Genomic DNA, 23,487 nt, shown 5'->3' on the forward strand with positions numbered 1-23,487 from the left:
TGGAAGGGACTTGCTTGGGTCACTCAGTGGTTGCCTAGGTCCCTTCCTTTCTTCCTCAGAAGGGCTGGGCTCAGGAGCACCCCGGGGCAGAGAGGCTGCAGGGGTCTGACCACCCGCGGGAGGCTCTTACCTGGGTGCCTGGCTGGCCCTCGGGGCAGGAGGAGGAAGTGGGGCCACCCTGAGCCCAGCGCCTTTTGAGCTGTTGGCCCAGCCCCTGGCTGCAGTTAATGATTATCCTGCCGCCTGTCAATACCGATCACAAGTGAGGTTCAAAGGGCATGAAACCCTGGACTGTGCTCGGGCAGGGTGGGGCGGTTCCAGGAAGAATCAGACTGGGCCCCCGCCTGCCCCTCCGCGTGGCATCAGACCCCAGCCATCAAAACCCCTCTCCCCCGTCACTGTGTGACCGTGGGCAGTGAGGACCCTGGGGTCCACAGGACAAAACTTCTGCCCTGCTCACTTGGTGCCCAGATCTCCCTCACTGAGGAGGGGCCACCAGGCGCACAAAGGGGGAGCTAGGGGGCTTTGCTGACACCCCAGCAAGGTGAGGGTTCTCTACGTCCATGCCTCTTAACCTGGCCCTCAGTTTCCTCACAGGCCCTCCCATCTCAGCCCAGTGCTACTGGGGAGCGGGGTGGGGAGGGGCATGATCAGAGCAGCCCTTTCTTCCTCGTTCACAAGAAACAAGGTACCGGGTGTTGGGGGAGGGGGTGGACAATAGCAATTTCCCCATCCCATGTAAGTTTCTGTGCAAACATCACTGTCAGGACCCCTTCCAGCCACAGTGCCGCCCCCAGCGCCCCTCCCCCTCCAGTGGCCTGGAGCTGGGACCCCAGGGCAGAGGTTCCAGTCACCTGAAAAGCTCCTGCTAGGGAAGGCAGCAGCAGCCTCCAGAAGGCCCAGCCTTCCAGGAATGGCATCACTGACCCTCGTGGTCCCTGGGTCAGCTGGGCAGGGATTACCAGGAGGGACCTGAGGCTCAGAGACCAAGGGCATGGCCTCAGGTCACAAGGTCAGAGTCTGAGCCTCCCTGGGGCACTCCACAGCCCTACCCTTTACTCTGGTCCAGCATCCTCCCAGCGCACCTCACACCTGGCCCCAGGTAGGGTAGGATCCTGAGCTCTTTCAGGGATAGGGCCGAGAAACGTGGTCTGGGTGAGGTAGGCTCCAAGGACCAGTCCTCCTCCCCTCTCCACTCCGTGCCTGCCATGCCAGAAGTGGGGCCAGGGTGGTGGTCCCCCGGGAGAGTGGCGAGGAGCCCCCGGCGTAGCGGCAGGGGAGCCAAGGGAAGGAGCGCAGAGGTGGGCAGGTGACTGGGTTAGGCCAGGGGCGGTGGGTAGGGTGGTGGTGGACTGTTAACCTGCTGAGTGAGCAGAGAGGGTGTGGCAGCCTCTGGTGGTGACAGGGGAGGCGCTGGGTGCAGAGATGGGGACGGGGCGAGTCAAGGTCAAGGCTGAGGCTGGGGCAGTGCAGGTACACAGGATGAGGGGGCTGGCGGTGGGCAGTTTATTCCACTGCATGCAGACACTGACCCACACACGCAAGGAACTTAAAAATACATTGAACCACAAGGTGTCCGTTCCCCCATCTCCCCCCGAGACACAGAAAGACACTTGGCTGATCCGAGAGCCTCCACCCTGGAAGAAGGATGGAGGGTCCGAGAGCCTCCACCCTGGAACAAGGCAGCAGTGTGGGCCCAGGTGATGGTGGGGGCAGCGTCCTTTCTCTCCAGAGGAAAAGTGCAGAGGCAGGGCCGAGGGCCCAGGCAGGGAGGCTCCACTCTCACGGCGACTGGCAGTGGGTGGGCCAATCAGGGTCCTTCCCGGTCCATCCCCTGAAGGCCTGGCCCATCCAGCTGTGGGCCCCAGCTCTCGGGAGGTGCGGGAGCAAGTGCCACTGGGCTGGCCAGGCGAGGTGGGCAGGAAGCGCCCTGGGGTCCCGGGTGCCCGGGGCTCAGTCCCGGGCCTCGTCCAAACGCCACTTGAGAGCGTGGTCCTTGTGTGCGTCAGGGAGGATCTGGTTGCGCATCCCCCCCAGTAGGTTGGACGTGGCCTCTGTGGCTAGGATGAGGGGCTTCACCACCGTTGGGGGCAGCTGGCGGATCACGCCCCCCACAGCGCCTGTCAGCCCCTTCTGTTCATGGCCCCGAGACGCCACCTCGCAGATGGTCTGAGCTGTGTCCAGGATGCCCTGTGGAGGTTGGGGGTCAGTGCCGGGGTCTGTGGGGGAGGGGCGGGGGGGGAGGACGTGGGACGAATGGGAGCAGGGCTGGGCCTCGTTACCTCTCGAACTGTGTCGTAGGCCTTGGCCACGCCCTCCCGAAGGTCGGCCGGCTGCTGGCCCTTCCGCAGCCTTCGCACAGAGCGCTTGTCCTGCAGGGAGCGCGAGATGGGCGCTGCCGGGGACAGGATGTCATACACCGTCTCGGCTGTGGCCTGGGGGAGCACGGCGGGCACCAGATGAGGAGAGGGGGCCTAAGCACCCACGACCGGGTGGGAGCCCACCCCCCAAACCCTGCCTCCCCCGCATCCGTGCTTCACTGTGCCGCTCCTGGGGTCCTGCCAAGCTCCCACCACCACCCAGGTCAGGGGGCTGCAGGTGGACTGCATGCCTCCTGAGGGGACTCTCCTAATGTCCTCTGGACCCACACCCACCCCTCTCCTGTTGACCACCACACCTGGCACCCTGCCCATCTGGGGGGTGCCACAGATGCAGCCTGAGCTCAGCGCACGGCCTTCCCCCTCCTGCTCCTTGCCAGCTCCAGGGGCGGCCCTGGCAGAAGCCTGGGTTCCCCTGCCCCATCCCCACAGATCACTAAGCCATCACTGAGTGTGACCCTCTGTCCGCTGGCTTCTCTGTTCTCTCGCCCCCAGTGTCACTCCTTCCCCCCCAACCTCCCCACCTGGCTGTGCTACACCCCAGCTTAATGCCCTGGGGGTGGCCCTCAGATGCCTGCTTATCCCTCCAGCCTCCTCTCTAGAGACCCTGCCCCCACCCCCCAGTGCATCTGCAAGCTCACTCCTCACCTCTGAGGACTGGCCACAAACACCTTCACCTCCTAGGACTGACCACAAACACCTGCCTGTCGGCCCCCTCTACTCCAGAGCCCAGGGCACTCAACTGCAACTGCTCACAGGATAACCCCCTGCCTTCCCGTCTGGGCCTGGCAGAGCGTGAGGCCTGAATGAACCAGGGCCAGTCTCTGGGCCTCAGTTTCTTGTCGGTAAACAGAGCCACCCCCCTTCCCTCCCCTTCAGGACACAGCCATGACCAGAGACCCAGTGGGCTCTAAAGCCTGGGGGCACTCACCCTTCCACATGGGAGCCACGGTGGGCCCCAAGCCAGTCACTCGGCCTCTTTTCTCCGTGACTGTTCCTCAAAAGATACCACATTCCCAGATGGCCTACCCTCAGTAGAGCTTTGGGGATGGAATTGGGCGCCATGGAGCAGACCCGCCCTGCCCTGCATGGCCTGGACGCTGGGGGCCCACTCACCTGGATAGCCTGCACCAGCCGGTTGCTGAGTTCTAAGGCGGCTGAAGCTGTGGATGAGCCGAAGGAGGCAGCCCCCCGCTGCAGCCCCCGCATGAGGCGCCCATCCTTCCTGTACTGCTCGATGGGCAGCCACAGCAGGTCCCGGAACCCTTGGACTGGGGGGACGGGGTGGTCAGAGATGCCCAAGGCTGCCCCCACCCACCCTGCTGTGGGAACTCTTCCACCTATTCCCAAGAGCGGCTTCTAGGCTGCCCAAGAGTATGGCATTTTCAAGAGCCCCCAAAGTCAGATACTCACAGAGCTGGACAACAGAATGCATGGGGCCCACGCCCCCCAGCAAGCCAGGCAACTGGTTCTTTCGGATGTCCTGCAGCCACTCATTGAGAGCATAGCCCAGCACCTTGTCCACACCCAGGAGCCTAGGAAGGGGAGAGAAGAGGAGGGTGGGGTGGGGCAGAGCCACACGCTGAGGGGTCACAGGGCCAGGAGGACCCAAGGCACCCCAACATTCCCCATGGCTCCACCCAGCCCCGTACGGAAGGATTGACTGTGGCCATTTCACAGAGCACAAACTGAGGCCCCAGAGGGGTGATGTCTTGGCCAAGGCCACAGTCAGGAACAGAGAAAGGGCCCTGAGAGAGGCCTGGAGGCTCACCCATGCCGGCAACACAGCCGCTTTAGCTTCAGCTCGGAGCAGTTGAGCTGGGCCAGGCCTATGAGGAGGCCTGCGAAAGTGCCCTGGGGAGGGAGGAGGGGTTGGAGTTTACGTGATGGGACCCAGGGACCCGCCCAGCTCACAGGAGCCACTAGAGGCTGACAGTAGCCGATGGTGCCTGGACACAGCCCTGGCCCCCTGGCCTCCAAAGAGCAGGCCACACCTGGGCAGAATGGGGACCTGACAGCCCCGCTTACCACCTGGTCCATGGTGACGTGCTTGCCGTGGTAATCCAGCCAAATGGGCACCTCGGACGTGAAGCGGAACTCCCTGGGTGGGGAGTGGGGAAAGGGGTCCTGTGGTCACTGGCCGGACCCGCTGCAGCCTGGCCCGGGGCCCCCAGCCCAAGGCCCTACCTGAAGTAGATGGGCTGCTGCTCAGCAGGGGAGGTGCCGTGTCTACCGCCTGCGGCCTCCTGGGAGCTGGTGGTCTCCACACCCTCGGGTCGCCCTTCCTGGGGGCCGCTGGGCTGGACTGGGGTCTCAGGGTGAGCTGGAGGAGAGGCGGGGGACAGACCAGGGATGGGCCCAGGCATGGCTGTGAGGCAGGAGGCCCGGACCCTCCCCTCCCCTCCCTGCCCAGCTGCTCACCTTCAGTGGAGGTCTCCGCCGGGACCACAGGGTTGATGCTGGCCGCCAGGCTGGTGAAGAAATCCCTGAGGAAGAGCAGAGCATCCTGCCGGGGGAAGGAGCAGGTCAGATTCCGAGGCCTGGAGGCAGTGGGCTCACCTCAGGCTCTGCCCCCACGCAGCCCACTCACCTGATCCACGTTGAGCCGCAGGGGCAGCAGTGAGACGCGGAGACAGCACTCGGGCCCACCCAGGTTGGTCATGGGGGCCACGTGCAGCGCTTTGATCTTGAGCTGCAGGCAGAGGGTGAGCTCTGGGCACCCCCTGGGCCTCAGGCCCCCGCCCTACTGCTCCCCCAGTTGGTCCTGCACATGCTGTTCCCTCGGCTAAGCCCACCTGAGCCCCGCCCCCCTCCCAGGCTCACAAACAACCGGGGGATGTATGTGTACATGCACGTGTGTGCACGCGAGCATGCGTGTGTGCCCTGCTCAGGGTGGACCGTGCGGGCGGCCTGTACCATGTTGGAGTGGGTGCGCCGTGGCATCCGCTCACTCGTGTGTAAGTACAGGAATTTGTTGATCTGGGAGGAGGCCAGCCGGTCTCGGACCTCAAGCTCCTGTACGATGAACACCTGGCGGGACAGCGGCTGCTCCTCCAGCTCCTTGCCGGGGGCTACGGGGCCTGGCTCTGCTGGGTACACCTCATGCTGGAAGCTTACCTGTGGGGTGGACGGGGGCCTGAGCGGCAGGCAGGGCTGGACAGGGAAGGGGGCTCACCCCAGGCCCCTCCTCTCCCGGCCCAATCTCAGTCCCACAGCGGCTGCCACCTGGACACCTCCACACAGCTGTGCCACAGGCACTTCAGACCCCCACGGCCACGATGAACTCGACTGCCTCCCGAGAATCCACCTGCCCCCAGTCTCCCAGCCTTCCCGTCACCCGAGTGGCACCTGTCCCCCATCACCCTAAGTGCAAACGTTGGTTCGGTCCTCCCCCTGCAATCTCTCTATCACCACGGCTGTCAGTTTTGCTTCCTCAGAACATCTCTCCAATCCCTCCACACTTCTGTCACCGCCACAGCTGCACCTGGTCTCGGAGCTGCCGTCACCCATCCCCTGCCCGGCCCCCCTGCTCGTCCCCTCCAGCCCCTCTCCACCCACCCAGAGGGATCTTTGTAAAGCGTTCGCCCACCCACCTGGCGCCCTGCAAGCTCCTCACTGTGGCCTGGCGAGGCCGTGCTTCTCCCTCCAAAGCCCACCCTCAGCCCTTGCCCTTGACCTGGGGTACACCGGCCTCTCTCCTGCCCCTGACAGGTCAAAGCCTCCCTCACTGGCGGGTCCTCGCCCCAGCCTTGTCTCCCCCTCACCCGGCACTGGCACTGGCTCCCCGGCCCGTCGGGTGTCCAAGGAGCCCCGGCCACCACTCCGAAGTACATCCCCCTGAGTTCTCTCAGCACAAGCGCCCTTACCAGCTCAGGGAGTGGGTCTGTGCGGGCTCACTCTCAGTAAGCGGCACTTGACCTGCACAAGTTCTCAGGTCAGCCCGGCCTGCTCTCTCCCTCATGCACATTCAGTCCAGCAGCCCAGCCTGTGGTTCTTTCCACCGTCCCTCTAGTAAAAACCAAAACCATCCGTGGTCTACAGGGCCTTACGCGGCCTGGTGTGGGTTGGATCTCTGGCCTCGTCTCCTACTGCTCTCCTCCCTGCTCAGAGGCGGTCTCGCTGGCCTGCTTACTGCTCCCAGCTTGCGGCCTTCACGCTGTGCCCTCTGCCTGAAAACCTCTCCCTGGCTTACCGTGGCCTCACATCTTTGTGCAAAACGGCACATTCTCACGAGGGCTTTCCGGCCCTCCCCAGCACTCCCTGTGCCCCCTCTCTGTTTACGTTCCCTGAGCATTTATCACATTTGAGCGTCTGTACATATGGTCTTACTGGGCTCCCTCCACTATGATACAAGGGACAGGAAGGCAGGGTTTCCGTCTGCTTTGCTCATCGCTACATCCAGCATCTGGAACAGCATGGCAGCGGTTGACCTAGTACAGGACCAGGGGCCCGCAGGAGTTCCCGTGGATGAGTGCTAGCTGAGCAGCAGGGACAGGAGGGCCTGTCTCGGTGCCCCACCCCGGCTGGCCTCACCTTGCTGAGCTGGATCTCCATGAGGACATGGTGCTGCCTGCCACTGCCCCCCTGCGTACGCCAGGAGTTCTGGGGCCGGTTGGGGCCGGAGCAGCGAGAAGGGGAGCTCCTGGGGCCTGTGAGGCCTGCTCTTGCCCTGGGAAGAGGAACAAGGGACAAGCTGACTCAGGGGAAGCCCCTTTCCTCATTCCCTCCCATCAGAGCAGGACTTTCAGCCCGGGGCAAGAGACCCTCTCCTGGGAGGTAGGCGGGGCAAGGGAAGAGGAAGAGTTAAGGCCAGAAGGTGAGTATCTAGTTCAAGGTTACCAGCTGCTGAGGGTCAGAACTGGACCCCAGCCCGGGCCTCATCTCCTGGGGGCCCCACTGCCACAGCTGCCACCTGCGCCCTCTCCTTCTCACCTGTGTCCGGGATGGGGGCCAAAGTCTCGGCCCCCATAGAGGTGCCAGACAAGGGAGACCTCACGCAGCACCACACGACTGCTGGGCACTGGGAAGTGGGCAGGTGCCCGCAGCAGGTCCGTGCTGCCCAGCGGCTGTGAGAAGTGCCCGTCCTGCACTATGATGGGGTCTGGATGCAGCTGTGTCACCACGGGCTCCCCATCTTGGGGCTGCAGGGAGGAGGCCAAGTGAACATATAGGGCACAGAAGCTTTGCCCAGCCCAGGCCACCTGTTTTTCCCTCATCCTCACATCTCTCTCCCCTTTTTCACAAAAGATGATTCTCACGGGCGATTATCCCGAGCAGCCTGAGTGCCCCTTGCCCCTGCCAGCCCTGTCAGGTCTTGCTTGCCTGTGACAGTGAGTTCGGACATGATTCCCACTGGCACTTGGGGGCCAGGAGGCCAGCACCGTTGCAGCCAAGTGGCTCTCCTCACCCTCCCGCTAACTGCCCTGCTCCTGCCCCTCCCTGCTCTTGAACGCCCCAGTCCCTCTGCCCAGGACTCCACGCCTTGTCACTTCCTCTGGAAATCCGTCAACTCCTTCAAAGCCCAGAGTGAGGGCTGCCTCCCCAGGGACCCAACCCCACTTCCCCACTGATAGTGACCACCTCCTGCCTCTCTCACAGTGGGAGCTCTAGAAGGGCCTAGAACTGAGCCACCCTCTTCCAGGCCCCTGCCCAGCCTGCCCACCACACACCAATATGCCCAGGCCAGGAGCGTCAAGGATGCAAAACTCATCGCTGTCCAGAGTGTCTCCATCCTCCTCCTCTTCCTTCTCCTCTTCTTTGGCCTCTGAGTGGGACCCCAAGCTGCCAGTGGGGGCCCCAACCAGGGGCGAGGGGGGCTGGGCCCCACTCCGTTCACCTGGGAATAGGTAGACCGACACTGGAGAGGCCTGAAAGAAGGGGCTCCCTGTGGGGGAGAAAGAGCCGGTTTAGGCGGATGCCCGATGTGGGTGTCTGACTGTGTCTGCTGGCCCCAAAGCATCCTGAGCCCACCTGAAGCCTGGGCCAGCTCCCGCAGGCCGCGCTCGGTGTCCAGGAGGGCGTCGGTCAGGTCCCGCTGGTTGATGAGGGCTGTCTCCACTGGGGGGCATGAGGGCAGGGAGGCAGGGCTCTCCGAGAGCTGGGCCAGGCAGGGGAGGACTGGTGAATGCGTGTCAGGAGGGAGGGGGGGCCCCAGGGCTCCCCCATCACCGGGTCCCTGGGGGCCATGGCGGGGAGGGGGCTGGGCAGAGCTCTGGTGGCCTGTACGGCCAGGCCTCACCTGTACCTTCTGGCCGGCGATCTCTGTGGGGCTGGGGGGCCGGGGAGGGGGGTGCAGGTCGCCCTCACTCATCACGTACTGGAGCAGGTTGACCAGCAGGGCGCAGGAGTCAGCACAGCTATGCACGTGCATCACATTGTTGGAGCAGCGCAGCTCGAAGAGTGGCTGGCTCTGCGAGGTTGGGGGCGGGTATCAGCCCGGGTTCTAGCCCCACCGGACTTAGACAGGACTGGGCCAGGTCTCCCCTGGGGCGGTCAGCCTGGGGCGGTCAGCCAACTACCCTTTGAACACATGGGCAAACTGAGCCTAGAGAGTAAAAGGGGCTTCGCCCAGGGCCGCCTGGGGAAGCAAGAGTGCACTCCCGTGTGAAGGACTTTGAGCGCCCAGTCTCCAGTGAGGCGGGGCCTGGGATCTCCCTTTTACAGATAAGGAAACCGGGGACCCAGAAAGGCTGACTCCTGAGGCCCTGCTTTATCGTGGCTACAGCTGCCCTCTGCTGGCAGGGTTCATATGGAGGGATGTCCACCAAAGGTCTGGCCCTTCCCAGGAGGGCCAGTAACCACAGGGAAGGGCTGGCAGTGACTGGGACCTGAGCCCAGGCCCAGGGAGCAGAAAGAGAGGGACGGTGCGTGGGGAAAAGTGATCCCCCGAAGGCTCCCTTGCCCGGTACCTGCTCTGGCTCTGGGGGACCCTGGGCGACAGCCACACTCACCAGTTTGTCCTCAGTGCTCCCCTTCCAGGTTTTGATCACGAGCTCCAGAAGGTCGACGTCCAAGACACAGACATAATCTGAGGCAGAAGGCAGGAGAGGCTCCCGTTGCCTCCTCCTACCCAGCCCCTGGCCCCACCGGGAGAATCTAGGGTTTATCTGGGTGCAGCCCTTGTGTGCGTGCACATGTGCGTGGGCGCTGAGAACCTGGCCAGCAGCTGGGTGAGGACAGCGGGCTGCTCTGGGTATGGCCGGGGGCCACAGCCCCTCAGAGGGGAGGGAGCCCAGTCCAGGCCCTGCCCACCTCGCCGCAGATCCAGGGTCTCCATCTCACACTTGTCGGACAGGTACAAGGCGGAGTCGTCGAGGATGAACCTGGGGGGGAACGGGGCTGAGAAGGGCCGGGAGCCGCTGCAGGCGGCAGCTCCGATGGAGCTGGCAGGGGTGGGGCTCGCTCATAGAGACAAGCAGAGGGGGCACCAACAGGGGGTCCCAAGCCCACAAGAAACTAGTGCTGGGTCTTCTCTGGCCTCGGTGTTCTTGTCTGTACGGGGGGCAGACTGGGCCTGGAGTCTTGTACCACAGGCCCAGACAACAGGCACTCGAAGCAACCGGGCAGCATTTCTCTTTCTCCAAAAACTTCCAGCTTCTCCACCTCACCTGGGCCTCATAGCAGCCCTGGGAGGGAAATGTCTTGTTTTCCCCCTACAGCCTGCATTGTTCTTTTTTTTTTTTTTTTTTTTTTTTTTTAAAGCTGAAATCTTGAGTGTTACATCTATTTTTTTTTTTTTTAACTGTGGGTTTTTAAAATTTATTTATTTATTTATGGCTGTGTTGGGTCTTCGTTTCATGTGCGAGGGCTTTCTCTAGTTGCGGCAAGTGGGGGCCACTCTTCATCGTGGTGCGCGGGCCTCTCTTTTTGCGGAGCACAGGCTCCAGACGCACAGGCTCAGCAATTGTGGCTCACGGGCCTAGTTGCTCTGCGGCATGTGGGATCTTCCCAGACCAGGGCTCCAACCCGTGTCCCCTGCATTGGCAGGCAGATTCTCAACCACTGCGCCACCAGGGAAGCCCTGCATTGTTCTTTTAAAATAAGTCCTTATTTTAATGGCAACCTAACATAAGCTCCTTTCAAATATTTAAAAAATATAGCTAATCCCAAATTCTGAGAAAAGGACCTTATACAGTCAGCCCTCCATATCTGCAGGTTCTGCTTCTGAGGATTCAACCAACCGCGGATCAAAAATATTTTTTTAAAAATCCAGAAAGTTCCCAAAAGCAAAACTTGAATTTGTCATGTGCTGGCAACCACTTACATAGCATATACATTGTGTTGGGTATTATTAAGCAATCTAGAGACGATTTAAAGTATATGGGAGGGACTTCCCTGCTGGCGCAGTGGTTAAGAATCCGCCTGCCAATGCAGTGAACACGGGTTCGAGCCCTGGTCCAGGCAGATCCCACATGCCGCGGAGCAACTAAGCCCGTGCGCCACAACTACTGAGCCTGCACTCTAGAGCCCGTGAGCCACAACTACTAAGCCCACGTGCCACAACTAATGAAGCCCGTGCGCCTAGAGCCCGTGCTCCGCAACAAGAGAAGCCACTGCAATGAGTAGCACACCACAAAGAGTAGCCCCCCGCTCGCCACAACTAGAGAAAGCCCGCGTGCAGCAACAAAGACCCAACGCAGCCAAAAATAAATAAATAAAATAAATAAATTAAAAAAAAAAAGTATATGGGAGGATGTGCATGGGTTATATGCAAATATTGCACCCTTTTATATGTGACTTGAGCGCCCCTGGATTTTGGTATCCACGAGGGGTCCTGGAACCAATCCCCTGTGGGATACCAAGGGACAACTGTACATCTCCATCCTGTCTTTTCTATGAAGCCACACAGAGATGCATAAAACACACCCCCAAAAATCTTTAAAAATATATATATATATAGTTTTATATCTATATATAAATATTGTACTATGGCATTTCCCCATATTTTTCAATGTTATTCTTAAATTTGACTTTAATGGTTGAGTGGGCCACGCTTACTGACTGAGGTCATAATTTGGGGGCATTTAAGTTGTTTACAACTTTTGACTATTTTAAATTATACTACAGAGGCATTATATTCTACCTTTCTTATCCTTCTATCCTGAGGACAACCACCAGAAGTGAGATGATCAGGTCAGAGAGCTCCAACACCTTTAAGGCTCTGATTTGAAGGTCTGACTGACTCTGGGAAGGTGAAACCCAATCTTGTTCCCCAGGGAGGGATCACCTAAATGTCCAGAAAGGCTCAGACTGGCCTGAGGATGTATAGCAGGTACACAGGACCCTGGGGGAGTGGCAGCTGCAGCCAACTTGGGGTGGGATGGATAGGGAGCTCGGCGGGGGGAGCTGCATACCTGAGCAGGAAGGTAGAGGTGTCCATGACGATGTTGCTGGAGAGGGTGAAGGTCTCAGCAGTGACAAGGACACGTACGGGGAGGTAGAGGGGCCTGGAGGGGTGGGTCACATTTGGGTTGGGGCAGGCTCCTTACACAGGGGCCCCAGCCCCCGGCCCCCAGCCCCCTGAGCCTGGGTACCTGTAGTCCACGGCACAGGAGAACAGGTGTACATGTAGGATGGTAATGACCGTTGGAGGCAGGTAGCCCAGCACTGGGTCATCCAGGACATCTAAGAACTCCAACAGCTTTGGGGGCCAGAGTGAAAGGGACAGGGGGAGGAGGGGGTCTCTTTCTTCCTCAACCCCCCCAACCCCAGCACAGCTCCCCAGTTGCTGCCCATCAGCTGTCTGTCACACCCTTGCCCAGGGGCTCCACCCAGAAGTCAGCTCCAGTCCAAGGTCAGCTCTGGCCCAGCCCACGCCCCCCACGCTACCCTCCCTCACCTGGGAGTGCCAGCTCTGTTCTGGCAGGGCCATGTAGTGGCGCAGGGTGGCTCTGTGCAGCCGCAGTGTCACCAGGAACTCCTGGGGGCAGGGCACAGTCAGCATGGCGGCAGCCCAGCCCTCCAGGCACCAGGGAGGCAGTGGCCCGGGCCAAACAGGTGGGCCAGAAGCAGGCGCGGCTGTACCTTGATGTTCCTGTGAGGGTCCAGTTGGATGCGCACCGCGGTGGACAGCATGTGGGGGCCCCGGCCCTGGCCTTTGCGGCCCAAGCCTCCTTGCTCAGTCATCCCTTCCTCCGACGGGTAGATGGTTCGGGCCAGCTGGGCCGGAGGAGCAAAGGTGGGCACCTCCAGGCGACTGGGCAGCAGGTAGTCATCCACAGCCGCTGAGGAGGCATCTGGTGAGCTCCCTGCCAAGCTGGCCGTTCACCCACTCCACCCAGGGCACACATCCCTCCTGAAAGACCACCCCTGCCCATGTACCCTAGAGACCCCATGGCGACTGGCCCCCAGCCCTCACACCTCGGTGGTAGAGTGTCGCCTTTTCAGCTTCCAGGCAGAAGTAGCCGAGTCCCGGCTGGCCTCGGTACTGGGAGACGCTGAAGACGGTGCCTTGTTCCATGTCCAGCACCAGCTCCCCGTGCGTGGCCTCCAGCCGCTTCCCGCACTCGTCCTGCAGGCAGCATGTGGCTCGGCCCCACCAGCTACACTCAGCAGCCTGCACACCCTCAGGGGTGAGGGCGCCTCTCGGAGCCCGGGCCTGACTAGGGTCGGCTCCAGCCTCTACCCAGAGCGCTGGAGGTCCGGAGCAGCACCTTCTCTCTTGCCAGAGGGGAAGGGTCATCCCTGCCCTGCCTACCTCCGGGCATCAGGTGGTGTCCATTCGGACCCCTGGCATGGTACCGAACGTATAGCAGGTGCTAGTGAGTGGCTGACGGGGCGTGATGGGATGGGTGGGGTGGCATGGGTGGGTCAGTGGGTGGCGGGTGGGTGCTACTGGCTGGACAGGCCACACTCGGCCCCCGGTGGGGGCTCTGTCTCCCACATTCCCCGCTTGGAGCTGCTCATACCGGCCTTGTTCTCCTGCCAGTGGGGGCTCTGGAGTCAGGGGCTCACCTCCCCTGGGCTGTGCTCACCTTGGTCTCACAGTGGGCCGTGATCCGACCCTTTAGCACCGTCACCAGTGTAGAGAAGGTACTCTGGGAGTGAGGGCTCTGGGACTCAGGGGCAAGGCGCTGGGGGGTGCCTGATGCCCCCACTGAGAAGTGGGTGTCCTCGTCATCCGAGTCCGAGTCTGGGGGGAGAGCAAGGAGCCGAGTGGGAAGGAGAATTGGGAGAGCTGCCCCGGCCGCAGGGCCCCACCAGGGCGCCCCTCCTACCCAGCTTGAAGGCAGACTTGCACATCTTGAAGCTGTCGTGCCAGAAGCCCGAGGCATCTGGGAAGCCAGTGGGGCGAGTGGCAGGGGCGGGGGTGGGAAGCAGGTCCGCGGGCTCCCACATGAGCAGGTCGTTGTTGATCCTGAGAGGGCAGTTGGACCACAGCGGTGAGGGAGGTCCGGCCCAGCCCCTTGCCACCCCCTGCCCTGCCCACGTCGCCACCTGTTGTAGAGGCTCTCGTAGACCTCCTTGCTGGGCAGGAAGACGTGGGCGCCGGGCAGGACCACTTCCAGGCTGCAGCGGGACAGCGCCAGGGCCCGGCTCTGAAAGGTCCTCATTTCCTCAGGGTCTCCAGGAATCACCATCTAGGTGGGGGAGCAGGGAAGGGGATGCGAGAGATGTCAGGACCTGCTGCCGGCCTTAGAACCAGACCCAGGTCTGCTTCCTGAACTCCTATCATTCATTCATTCATTCACATGAGCCCTTCTCTGCTGGGATGTATGACAGCCATCTTGTCTGAGGCGCTGACTGCAGGCAAACCCTGCTCCAAGGGCCTCGTTTGTGTTCACCCTTTATCCTCACAACAGGCCCATGAGACAAGTCATTATACCCGCTTTCCAGATGAGGAAACTCATCTGTAAGTAACTCTCCAAGAGGTTAGACAGCTTCCCCAGATGACACAGCCACTGAGTGGCAGAAGCTGGATTCGAACCCAGGTCGTTTGGCCCAGAGGCCAGGCCCCTAACTACCTCTCACTCAACCCTCATCACCTTCAGAGAAGAGGATCCTGAGGCCCAAATGTACCCTGATGATAAATGGCTGATGGGACGGGGTCATGATCTTCCCCACCGAGGGCCCATGTCCCTTAGGCGCTGCCCTCACTCTTGGGCCCCCTGAGACTCCCCACTGACCACAGACAATGGAAGAAATGAAATTCTCACTGGTGCTGGTTCACATTTTCTGGTGCCCCATGTGGTCTTGTCCCCCTAATCCAGAGCCACCAAGTGGCTCCCGTGAGACCCCAAAGGCCTTGTACCTCACCTCTTCCGTCTCGTACATGGTCCTTTTGGAGGAGAAGGGTGAGGGCTCAGGCTCCCGAAGCTCGCACAGATTCTCGGCCGACAACTCCAGCTCCTCTCCCTTCTCCGGGATCACTTCCCACTGTGCGCTGAGCTGGGGATTCAGGGTCACCACTACCCTGCCAGGGCACAGGCCTGTCACTGGCCTGCAGGGCCCCCCAGCCCCTGGTCCCAAGTGGCCTCCCACTGCCCTCAGTAGCAAAGCCCTCCTCTCCTGTCTGCTCCTCCCAGAGCCCCAACTTACTGGGGCAGGAAGTACTTGTGCCCAGGGCTCGTGGGATCCAGGGCTTTGGAGACCCGCAGGCAGGGGACAGGTGGCTTCTCTCCGTCTTCGTAGGTGACTGGAGGGGATGGGGAGGGGCGGGGGGTTGTCACTGCCACCTTTCCCCATTTCTTCCTCAATGCCAGGTGGGTCAGTGGGGGCCTGGAGCCCCACCATGACAACTGTGTTTTATTGTGTACAGACCTGTGCTCTCCCTCGCACCCACAGTCTGCAGCGGCCCGGGGATAAACGGCCCACTCTGCCCGCTGCCCAGAGGAGCCCAGGGATACGCAGTGCTGGTGCCTCACGAAGCAGATGAGGTCTGGACCAGGGTCTGCCCCCATCGTGACCCAGCCCCTTCCGTGGCCCCAAGCCCACCTCTCCTAGAGGCCTGAGCCCCCCTGCCCAAGGGGTTGTCTCCTGGGGGGGGGTCTTACCATGGAGGTCGGAGCAGGTGAGTTCCAGGCGGGTGGGGGCTGGGGGGCCAGGCCCACTGCTCAGCTCTGACCGGAACTGGGGCTCAGTCAGCTCCAGGCGCAGCTGCTCGGCCCGCACGGCCCCGCCCACCCAGGGGTCCCGCTCAGGCCGCAGGTCAGCGATGGGGAAGCGCAGCTGCAGCGTGGCGCGGGGTGCCGAGAGCCGCACCACTGCATGCTGCTGAGCTGCTGGCGGGGGCTCTGTCTGTGGGAGGCGGGCAGTCAGAGCTGCTGCTGGCCCCCCCGCCCCCACCCAACTGTGGCCGAGAGCCAGAGGGCCCGCGCCCTGCTCTCCTCCCTGGCTGCGCATCTCACCAGCAGGCCAGCCGGCTGCTCGGGAGGGGGTGTGGTGGCCTGGTGCAGCAGGGCAGCGAGCCGGTCCAGGGCCCCCAGCTCCACATCTGCCTGGAAGTCGGCCAGGTCCAGGGCCAGTTCTGAGTGACAATGGCAGGCAGTTGGGCGCCGGGGCCGGCTCTGAGGGTGAGGGTGCTCAGGTCAGCGAGGGCTGTGGGGTGGGCGAGGGCAGGATGGGCAGGGTTCCCCTTGAGCGAAAACAGAAAGGACACAGAGCCCTCCCAAGCTGTGAGGAGAAGAGCTTGGGTGAGGAGCCCAGGAGGGGATGGGGAGACCTTCACCGCCTGCTCGGGGCAGACGACCAAGCTCGTTTAACGGAAACCACCCAATACTTACCACCCCCAGCCCTGGAGGCTGGCAGGGGCTTGCCAAGGCGAGCCAGGAGAGGGGCTAAGAGAATGGCACGTATATGGCCCGGAAGTACTCAAGGGCTCCAGGATGGGGAGGTGTGCTCTGGTTTGAGCACAGGTAAGGGGGGTGGAGGGTGGGAGCAGGGAGGCACCAGGGGAGGCCGGTGGGGGGCAATACACCATGGGAAACAGCCAAGGGCCCCTGGGCCTGGAGTAGCGTGGGTTACCTTGGGCAGCCGGCGCAGGGTCTGCGTGTGGCGCAGGTGAGCGCAAGGCTGAGCTGAGGCCTGGGGTCGCAGGCTGCCGGGGAAGCTCAGGACCTGGGGCGGGACATGGGAGACGACAGCGTCAGGCCGAGCCCCCAAGCCCACCCTCACCTCTAGGCCCTGCCGTGCACACACTGGCTCTCGGCCCTCACCTCTGTGTACTCAGGCTCCGAAGTGCCCCTGGGCCATAGACACTCCAGCACCTCCAGCTGCCCGAAGTGCACTTCCGTGCTGGTGATCCGCCGGCCCCTACTTGTCCTCAGCTCCCAGGAAAGCTGTACAGCGGCACCCGTTAGCCTATGGGGAAGAAGCTGGGCCTCAGAAGGTGGGCTTCAGGGGCTCAGGGAGTCCCCTCTAGTTCAGGCCCGCCTTGGGCTTGTACCGGACGTGGCTACAGGGACAGGCCCTCTGGAAGCGCGGTCGGAGATGGTAGAACTCATGGGAGCCGAAGGACCCATCCTTGGTGGCATCGAACTCCGCAAAAAAGTGGGTGGTGAGGTCAGGTGGTCCGGAAGACGGGGCAGATGTCTGAAGCAAGGTCAGGGTCACACCCCCCAAGGTCATCTTCAGCAGCGAGTCGGGGCGCAGGGTGTTCAAGGGGGGTGCAGGGGCTGTCTTGCCTGAGAGGACAAAGGCTTCACCAGAGGCTCCCCAGAGCTCATGGGCATCCCAGGTAAAGTGACAGTCAGACACTGGGCTAGGGGCCAGGAGAAGCCCTGGCCTAGCTGGATTGTGACTCTGGCCAGGGGCTTGGCCAGGCACGGGTGACGTGAAGCCTTATTATGCCAGACACTGAGTCCACGCTCAGTTCAACCCGCTCAAGGAAGCTGGAAGAACTGGAGGTGACGAAGCACTTACTCAGTACCTGACACTTGCAATCTCTCAATAAACATCAGCCCAAACGTGCAGCCTGGCAGGGTCAGATCTTATCCCTTTTTTATGGAAGGGGAAACTGAGTTTACGTGCTTGGCCCAAGGTCACTAACTCCGAAACCCAGGTTCTGTCCATCGCATCGCCACCTCCCCTGAGCGTTCCCACGGAACCAAGTCACCAACGGTGGACCTCCAGGCAGCGCTGGAGGCCTCCCACATGCACGTAGCAAAGATGACACCGGCGCCAAGCCTTCTTCCAGCTCTTCCTGCCCCTGGAGGACTCACCGGTTGGGGGGCCCTGAGCAGAGAGCCGGTGGGAGGCCACGTTGCTGTGCACAGAGGTGCCCAGGTCTACATCGGAGAGGGAGAGCTCAGACAGCGCTGAGGCCACACTGCTTGTGAGGCCCGCCATGGAGAAGAAGAGGTCTGTGGGCCAGAGGAAGGGGGTCAGAGACAGCCGGGCTCAGCCCCCTGACTCCCGCGCCCACAGTAGACACCCCGCCAATTGCTGGCTCTGGCTCCACACCCACCAGTGCTCTCCAAGTTGACAAGGGGGTTCGAAAGGGGGTCTGAGCCGAGGGGCTCAGCTACAGTCCCCGCCTGCAGCTGCTGATTCAGATCCTGTTCAATCAGCCACAGATCTTCAGCACCTAGTGGGCGGCTCTTGTTCAGCTTGTCGACCAGGCCCTCGGGGTCTACAGGGGAGGACACTTCCTTGTGTCAGTCCAGTCTGGCCGGTGCCTTCCCAGCCACCCCACTGCCTGGACCGCCCAGAGGCCTCACCTGCAAGGCTCAGCGCACCAAGCAGTTCCTGAAGCTGCTGGAGCTGCCGCGGGGTCAGGAGCAGGTGCAGGGAGCTCAGCTGCCCACACACCTCCAGCTGGGGGCGGAGGAAGCAACCATGGAGCCTACGCCAGCCACCGCCGCCACCCACGTGCCCTCACCCTGAGGAGGCAGGATGCCAGTGGCCAGGCTAAGCTCTGCCACCAACTAGCTGTGTGACCCTGGCTCCAACTTGACCACTCTGAGCCTCAGTTTCTCCACTTGCCTAGAAGGCAGTAATTTCCCCCACTCTACGACCCCGCTCCGTCCCAGGGAAGATCAGCATTGCTGAGGAGGATCCTGAGATGCGGCACACTCCCTCCTCCCCAGGGGCCTGGAGACCCACCTTGGGGCCTGGGAAGGCCTCATTTTGCTTCAGTTTCACTGTCAGCTCCAGGCACCCTGAGCAGCTGCCAATCTGCAAAGGAGGCTCTGGGGGTCCTTCCTGGGAGACAAGAAGACATGGGAGGGGAGGGGGTGAAAAGATGCAGCCAAAGATGGTCAGAAGGGAGGGAGAGGGGCAGGTGGGTCAAGGGCCAGAGAGGACAGGGATTAGAAGGAGAAAGAGACTGCGAGGACCAGAGTCGGCCCACCTGTGGGCGGAGCTCCTCGAAGTGCAGGCGGACCCCCGCCAGCTGCAGCAGCTTGTGGAGGAAGGCAGGGGGCTGGTGCACATCCACTGGCGGTGCCTGGCTTGGGTCTCGCACTGCCTCATCGCAGTACTCTAGTCTGGGGAGTGTAGGATCAGCTCCTGCCCAGGCCACCCTCTCCCCACGCAGCATTCTGTTCTAGGAGTCTGGGGTCAGTGAAGCCTGGCCTGCGGAGCCGTCCCATCATAGCCAGGCCATCCTGGACCTCCGCGGCCATTGCTCCTCAGACCCTCAGCGTGTCACCTGATCCCGGGGGCCCAGCTACCCTTGGCCTCTACCACTTGGCCCAGGGACACCACTCCAGGCTCACAACACAGTTCGCCGCCCCCTACCCCGGCCACAGCCCAGGCCCACCCAGACTTGCCCTGACACTTCCCAGGAGCCCAGGCTGGGGGTGCAGGCGGGGCCAGGGCCACTCAGCAGCCCCTCACTCCCCCTCTTCCTCACGCCAGCCCCCCCCCCCCCCAAGCTCAGCCTGCCCCTACCTTTGCACGTGGGCTTCCACTGCCACGCCACGCTCCCCATCACCGGGCGAGTGCTCCACCCTCACGACAGTATCCAAGAAGGTCACCTTGATCCTTCGCAGTACTGAGGGGTGGGGAGGGGTCTCAGGTCAGGCAGAGCAGCAAGGGCCAGACAAGAGTTTCCCTGTCAGACGGCAGGGTGCTGTCTGAGGCCTTTGCCCTGCGGGCCACGGAGGGGCACAGCGGCTGGGCGGGGCCTGCTCACCAGTCTCAATGGTCTGGGCAAACATCTCCAGTCCTTCCAGGGGCTGTGGTGGCTCAGAGGGCTCGGGCGGCCCATCCCGCAGGCACTCCTGGGCCAGCTGCATGCTCGTGGTCATGCACGAGGCCCAGCTCTGTGAGTCGGCAGCTCCCGGCCCTGCAGGTAGGAAGAGGGTCTCAGGGCTGGCAGGCCCAGTCAGCTCCTGGGTGCCCAGGCCCACTCGCACCGCCTGCTCCCCCACCGCCACCCCTACCCCCGCCCCAGCTTTGCTCTGCCCTCACCCGGGCCCTGGCGGGGCTGTAAGGTGAGCTGGAGGCCTGACACGTGCACGGTGCAGTGGTCGGTGAGTAGCGCGGCCCAGGGCACGGCCACCTCGATAGAGCCCACGAAGCCTTCCACCAGCTCCAGTGGCGACTCCGTGGACTCCAGCACCTCATTCACAGACTGGGAGCAGGCAGGAGACAAAGCCAGCTCAGGGAAGCCCCACACCCAGCCGTCTCCCTGGCTGCTGCAATCCTTGCCTGGCTCTTCCACCTTGGAGAGCACCCTCGCTCCCCCTGTCCATCCCCCTGTCCGTCCCCCTCTCCGTCCACATGCTACCTACAAAATCCTACCTTGGCTCAAATGACCCCTCCTCTTGGCTCAACTGACCCCTCCTCTTGGCTCCACTGACCCCTCCTCTTGGCCCGCCCTATTACCATAGAGTCCAATGTGCCCAGTCTTTCAAACCAGAGGAGGGGAGAGCTGAAGGACAAAGAGGAGGGAGCCAGGCAGAGGGGATGGAGCGTAGGGTTTCAGGCGTGGGCACAGCACATGCAAAGGCCTGGCAGAGAGAGCAGCGGCAGCCCACATTATCTGGGCGAGCGTGGAGTTTAAGGGGAGTGTCCAGGACAGGCAGGCAGGGGGTTGACCTGAGCTGGAGGGGGCCCCCCAACTCCAAACACTTGGGGTAGCTGTACTCTCTCTGAGGCACAAGGCTAGAGCCCCTGGTTACAAATAGGGGAGCAGCCCCCCCACCAGTCTGGGAGCTCCCTGAGGGCAGGAGCCCACCTGCCTTCTCTGTGTGACTCCAGGTGCTCTGTGTGGCGCCACCCAGAGAGGGCCTCAGTAAACACTTGTTGGATCCATGAATGAAATACACGGCAGAGCTAGAAGGCCCACAGATATCACACGCAAATTCCTCACCTACAGATCCACAGATGGGGAAACTTGAGGCCTAAAGAGAAGGGACTAGCCTAGTCACCCAGTGTACTATGGGAACTGAGACTGAGACCCAGGCACTGGGCTTCTTTGGGGGTCTGCAAGGGAGGGGCTGCAGGCCTGGCAGCTTGGAGAAGGGCGGGCATACTGGGAAAGCACTTGCATTCCAACAGGGCCCAACTCCTCCCTGGAGGCCAGGCAGGAAAGCAGCCTAGCTAGGAGCCAATTCAAATCCCCAACCAGAGGGCAGGGCGGGTGGAAGTATAGAAAGGCAGCCTAGAGGTCTGAGCCAGCCTAAGAGGCTGAGGTCAGAGGTCAGAAAAGGTCTCCCCCACTGGGATTCACAGGCAAGAGGTGCCACCAAGTCTGGGCTCAGGGGTCTCCGCCTACCCCACGTTTGCTCAGGAAGACCTGGTCTACCCTAAAGCCCAGCTTTTCCTGCCCAGACTGTATTGAGGCCAGGCACCCTGTCTACTCCCCCAGAAAACTGAGAAGCCCCTGTCCCCATGCCCACCTCTGTTGCTCTGGACTGGAGGGTTGACCCAGTGCCAGCCCTGGTCTGGCGCCTCTAACTGGTGGCTCCTTTGCAACTTCCCAGGTCAGCTGAACCGTGAGACACAGCTCCTCACTGCCCCCAGCCGCAGGCCTCTGACCCAGAGCTTATTCCTCTCCGCTTTGCCAGCATCTCTCTCCTCTCTGCCTAAGGCCAGATCTCTCCATCTTTCCTCGAGGGCTTTCCTCTAGGTGGGGATGCTGATGCCCAAGCTCCTCCCCAAACACCCATTCAGTCCATCCCACTCTCCTACAAGCAGGAAGTAGGCAGTAGTGGCAGTCACACAACGTGTTGATCAACAGGGGTGCTGACGCGGTTGTTGACATCCATATCCGGAGATGAACGCCACCCACCGAGCCAGGGTCGTGGGGTCAGGAGGTCAGGGCACCTTTCCCACAGGTGCCCACAGCAGGGCCCTGGACCCCTGCTAGACTTCCCTAACCAGCTGTATGCCCCAACTCTGTCACTTCCCTGGCCTGGTCCCACCAGAGCCCCCTAGTTTCCGAGGTTCCTCCTCACCCTCTCCTTAGCCCCTTGGCACCACGCTCAACTCAGGCCCCCAATTTGATACACTAATTCTGGCATTCTCCAGACAAGTGACATCCTGCTCCCCAGCTTCAGTTTCTCCTCCTGTGAAGCAGAGGCAGGGGCCCCTTCTGTCCAGCTTCTGGCTCTGGAGGCGATCAGCTGACCCCTGGAAAGGGCCGGACGCCCAAGGCCTCTCCACTCCGGTGCCTGGTCCCCTAGTCCGACCCTTTCGCAGGGAGCCTCAGGATGCTGCGCCCCCCAGTCACACCCTTCCAGGGCTCGGGCCTGGATCCTCACCCAGATCTCCAGGTGTATATCCCGCAGGACAACGCTGCCCTTGTACAGATCGAGGCTTAGCTGGTCCAGGCTGAGGTGCTCCTGGAAGAAGTGACCCAAGTAGTGGTGCAGCAAGTAGCGGCAGACCCGCTCTTTCACACAGTTCGACCACGGCCATAGCCATCGTGACATCTCGGAGACCGCCGGGCCCGGGCCGCCTCCACTCGCCGCCCGCCGGCGTTCCCCGTCCGGTTGCGCTGTTCACTAGAGCCCCCGGCTCACCCCGCCGCTTCTCTTAGCGCCAGGCCGCACCCCCGGACGGCTGACCACGCCCCCCACGCTCACTGCCATTGGCCACTGCAAAGGGCAAGGCCTACTGATTGGCCGCGGGGGCGGAGCCTTCAGGCGCGAAAAAGGGACTGGGCTCTCTGCAAGATATAGGGCTCCCAATATTAATTTACGCTTGCGTATAAATTCTGTGTGGGAGGACCTTTAACCTCTCTCCTACGGGCTCCGGGAAGGCTGTCGCTTGAGGTGCCAGCCCCTCAAAGGAATGCGCATGTGCCGACTCGTCCAACTAGTACTTGAGGTAGTTGGCGAGGATTTAAAGGGACAGTGTCCCATTAAACTTCGTAAAAAGCTTTCCAGAGGCATACTTAGTGTGAGAGACCAGTACGCATCTCTAGAAACGATTAAGTGAAAACCTTTGCATTTTACAAAACGCTTAACCTTCCGCTATCTCATTCAACCCCCACAACAACCTCGAGCGTGGAGATTATTGTCACCATTTTACAGATAAGGAAACAGATTTATAAAGGTTGCTGTGAGTCCACTGTGAAGGAGGTCTCACCTGGAATGCTTGACCGGAGATTAACTGATCTTCCCTTCTCTCTGTACTTGGTCAGGCCTCCAGCCCCTCCCTGTAATAATAATAATAATGTTTTCTAATATCTCTAATCCTAAAATTCAATAAAGAATGGATTCTAACCCCCTTGAGCAGAGGTTTATTGTTTTGCACAGCCCTTGAGCTAAGAATTTTTTTTTTTAATTATGTATTTATTTATTTATTTTGGCTGCCCTGGGTCTTGGTAGCAGCACATGGGATCTTCATTGCGGCATGGGACTTTTTAGTTGCAGCACGTGGCCTCTTTAGTTGCAGCATGCGAACTCTTAGTTGTGGCATGCATGCAGGATCTAGTTCCCCAACCAGGGATCGAACCTGGGCCCCCTGCATTGGGAGTGCGGCGTCTTATCCACTGGACCAGCAGGGAAGCCCCCTAAGAATGGTTTTTACATATTCGAATAGTTGGAAAAAATCAAAAGAAGAATATGATTTCATGACGTGAAAATCATATGAAATTCACAGTGTGTCCACAAATAAAGTTTTAGTAGAAGACAGCCATGCTCATTTGATTAAGTACTCTCTAGGGCTGCTTTCTTGCTATAGCAGAGTTGAGTACTTGAGACTCAACCTGCAAAGC

The 23,487-nt window shown here is 61.2% G+C and overlaps 1 protein-coding gene across 3 annotated transcripts; it reads right to left on the bottom strand.

Annotated features, from left to right (window-relative positions):
- Positions 1–1,541: 1,541 nt before the first annotated feature.
- Positions 1,542–22,295, bottom strand: ATG2A (autophagy related 2A). 3 transcript variants are annotated; one of them, XM_036861409.1, is made up of 41 exons: positions 22,028–22,295; positions 19,731–19,893; positions 19,453–19,605; positions 19,209–19,311; positions 18,667–18,802; positions 18,420–18,518; positions 18,035–18,131; positions 17,782–17,946; positions 17,537–17,677; positions 16,762–16,999; positions 16,532–16,676; positions 16,341–16,433; positions 15,725–15,883; positions 15,371–15,614; positions 14,916–15,012; positions 14,634–14,790; positions 13,815–13,957; positions 13,595–13,734; positions 13,352–13,509; positions 12,738–12,888; positions 12,402–12,601; positions 12,217–12,297; positions 11,912–12,018; positions 11,732–11,824; positions 9,630–9,700; positions 9,329–9,405; positions 8,623–8,787; positions 8,349–8,475; positions 8,048–8,262; positions 7,311–7,519; positions 6,912–7,047; positions 5,295–5,495; positions 4,969–5,070; positions 4,800–4,884; positions 4,566–4,701; positions 4,407–4,479; positions 4,150–4,232; positions 3,792–3,913; positions 3,495–3,649; positions 2,283–2,435; positions 1,542–2,190 (listed from the first exon to the last, which is right to left on the bottom strand). In XM_036861409.1, the coding sequence occupies exons 1-41, from the start codon at positions 22,196–22,198 to the stop codon at positions 1,954–1,956; spliced, it is 5,781 nt and encodes a 1,926-aa protein (XP_036717304.1). In that variant the 5' UTR covers positions 22,199–22,295; the 3' UTR covers positions 1,542–1,953. The 3 variants fall into 3 exon arrangements, with proteins under 3 accessions (XP_036717304.1, XP_036717302.1, XP_036717305.1); XM_036861407.1 differs by having other exon boundaries at positions 8,617–8,787; XM_036861410.1 differs by lacking the exon at positions 19,731–19,893 and having other exon boundaries at positions 8,617–8,787.
- Between the last annotated feature and the right edge of the window lie 1,192 nt (positions 22,296–23,487).

Source organism: Balaenoptera musculus, chromosome 8, assembly GCF_009873245.2.
Source record: "Balaenoptera musculus isolate JJ_BM4_2016_0621 chromosome 8, mBalMus1.pri.v3, whole genome shotgun sequence".
Taxonomy (NCBI): Eukaryota; Metazoa; Chordata; class Mammalia; order Artiodactyla; family Balaenopteridae; genus Balaenoptera; species Balaenoptera musculus.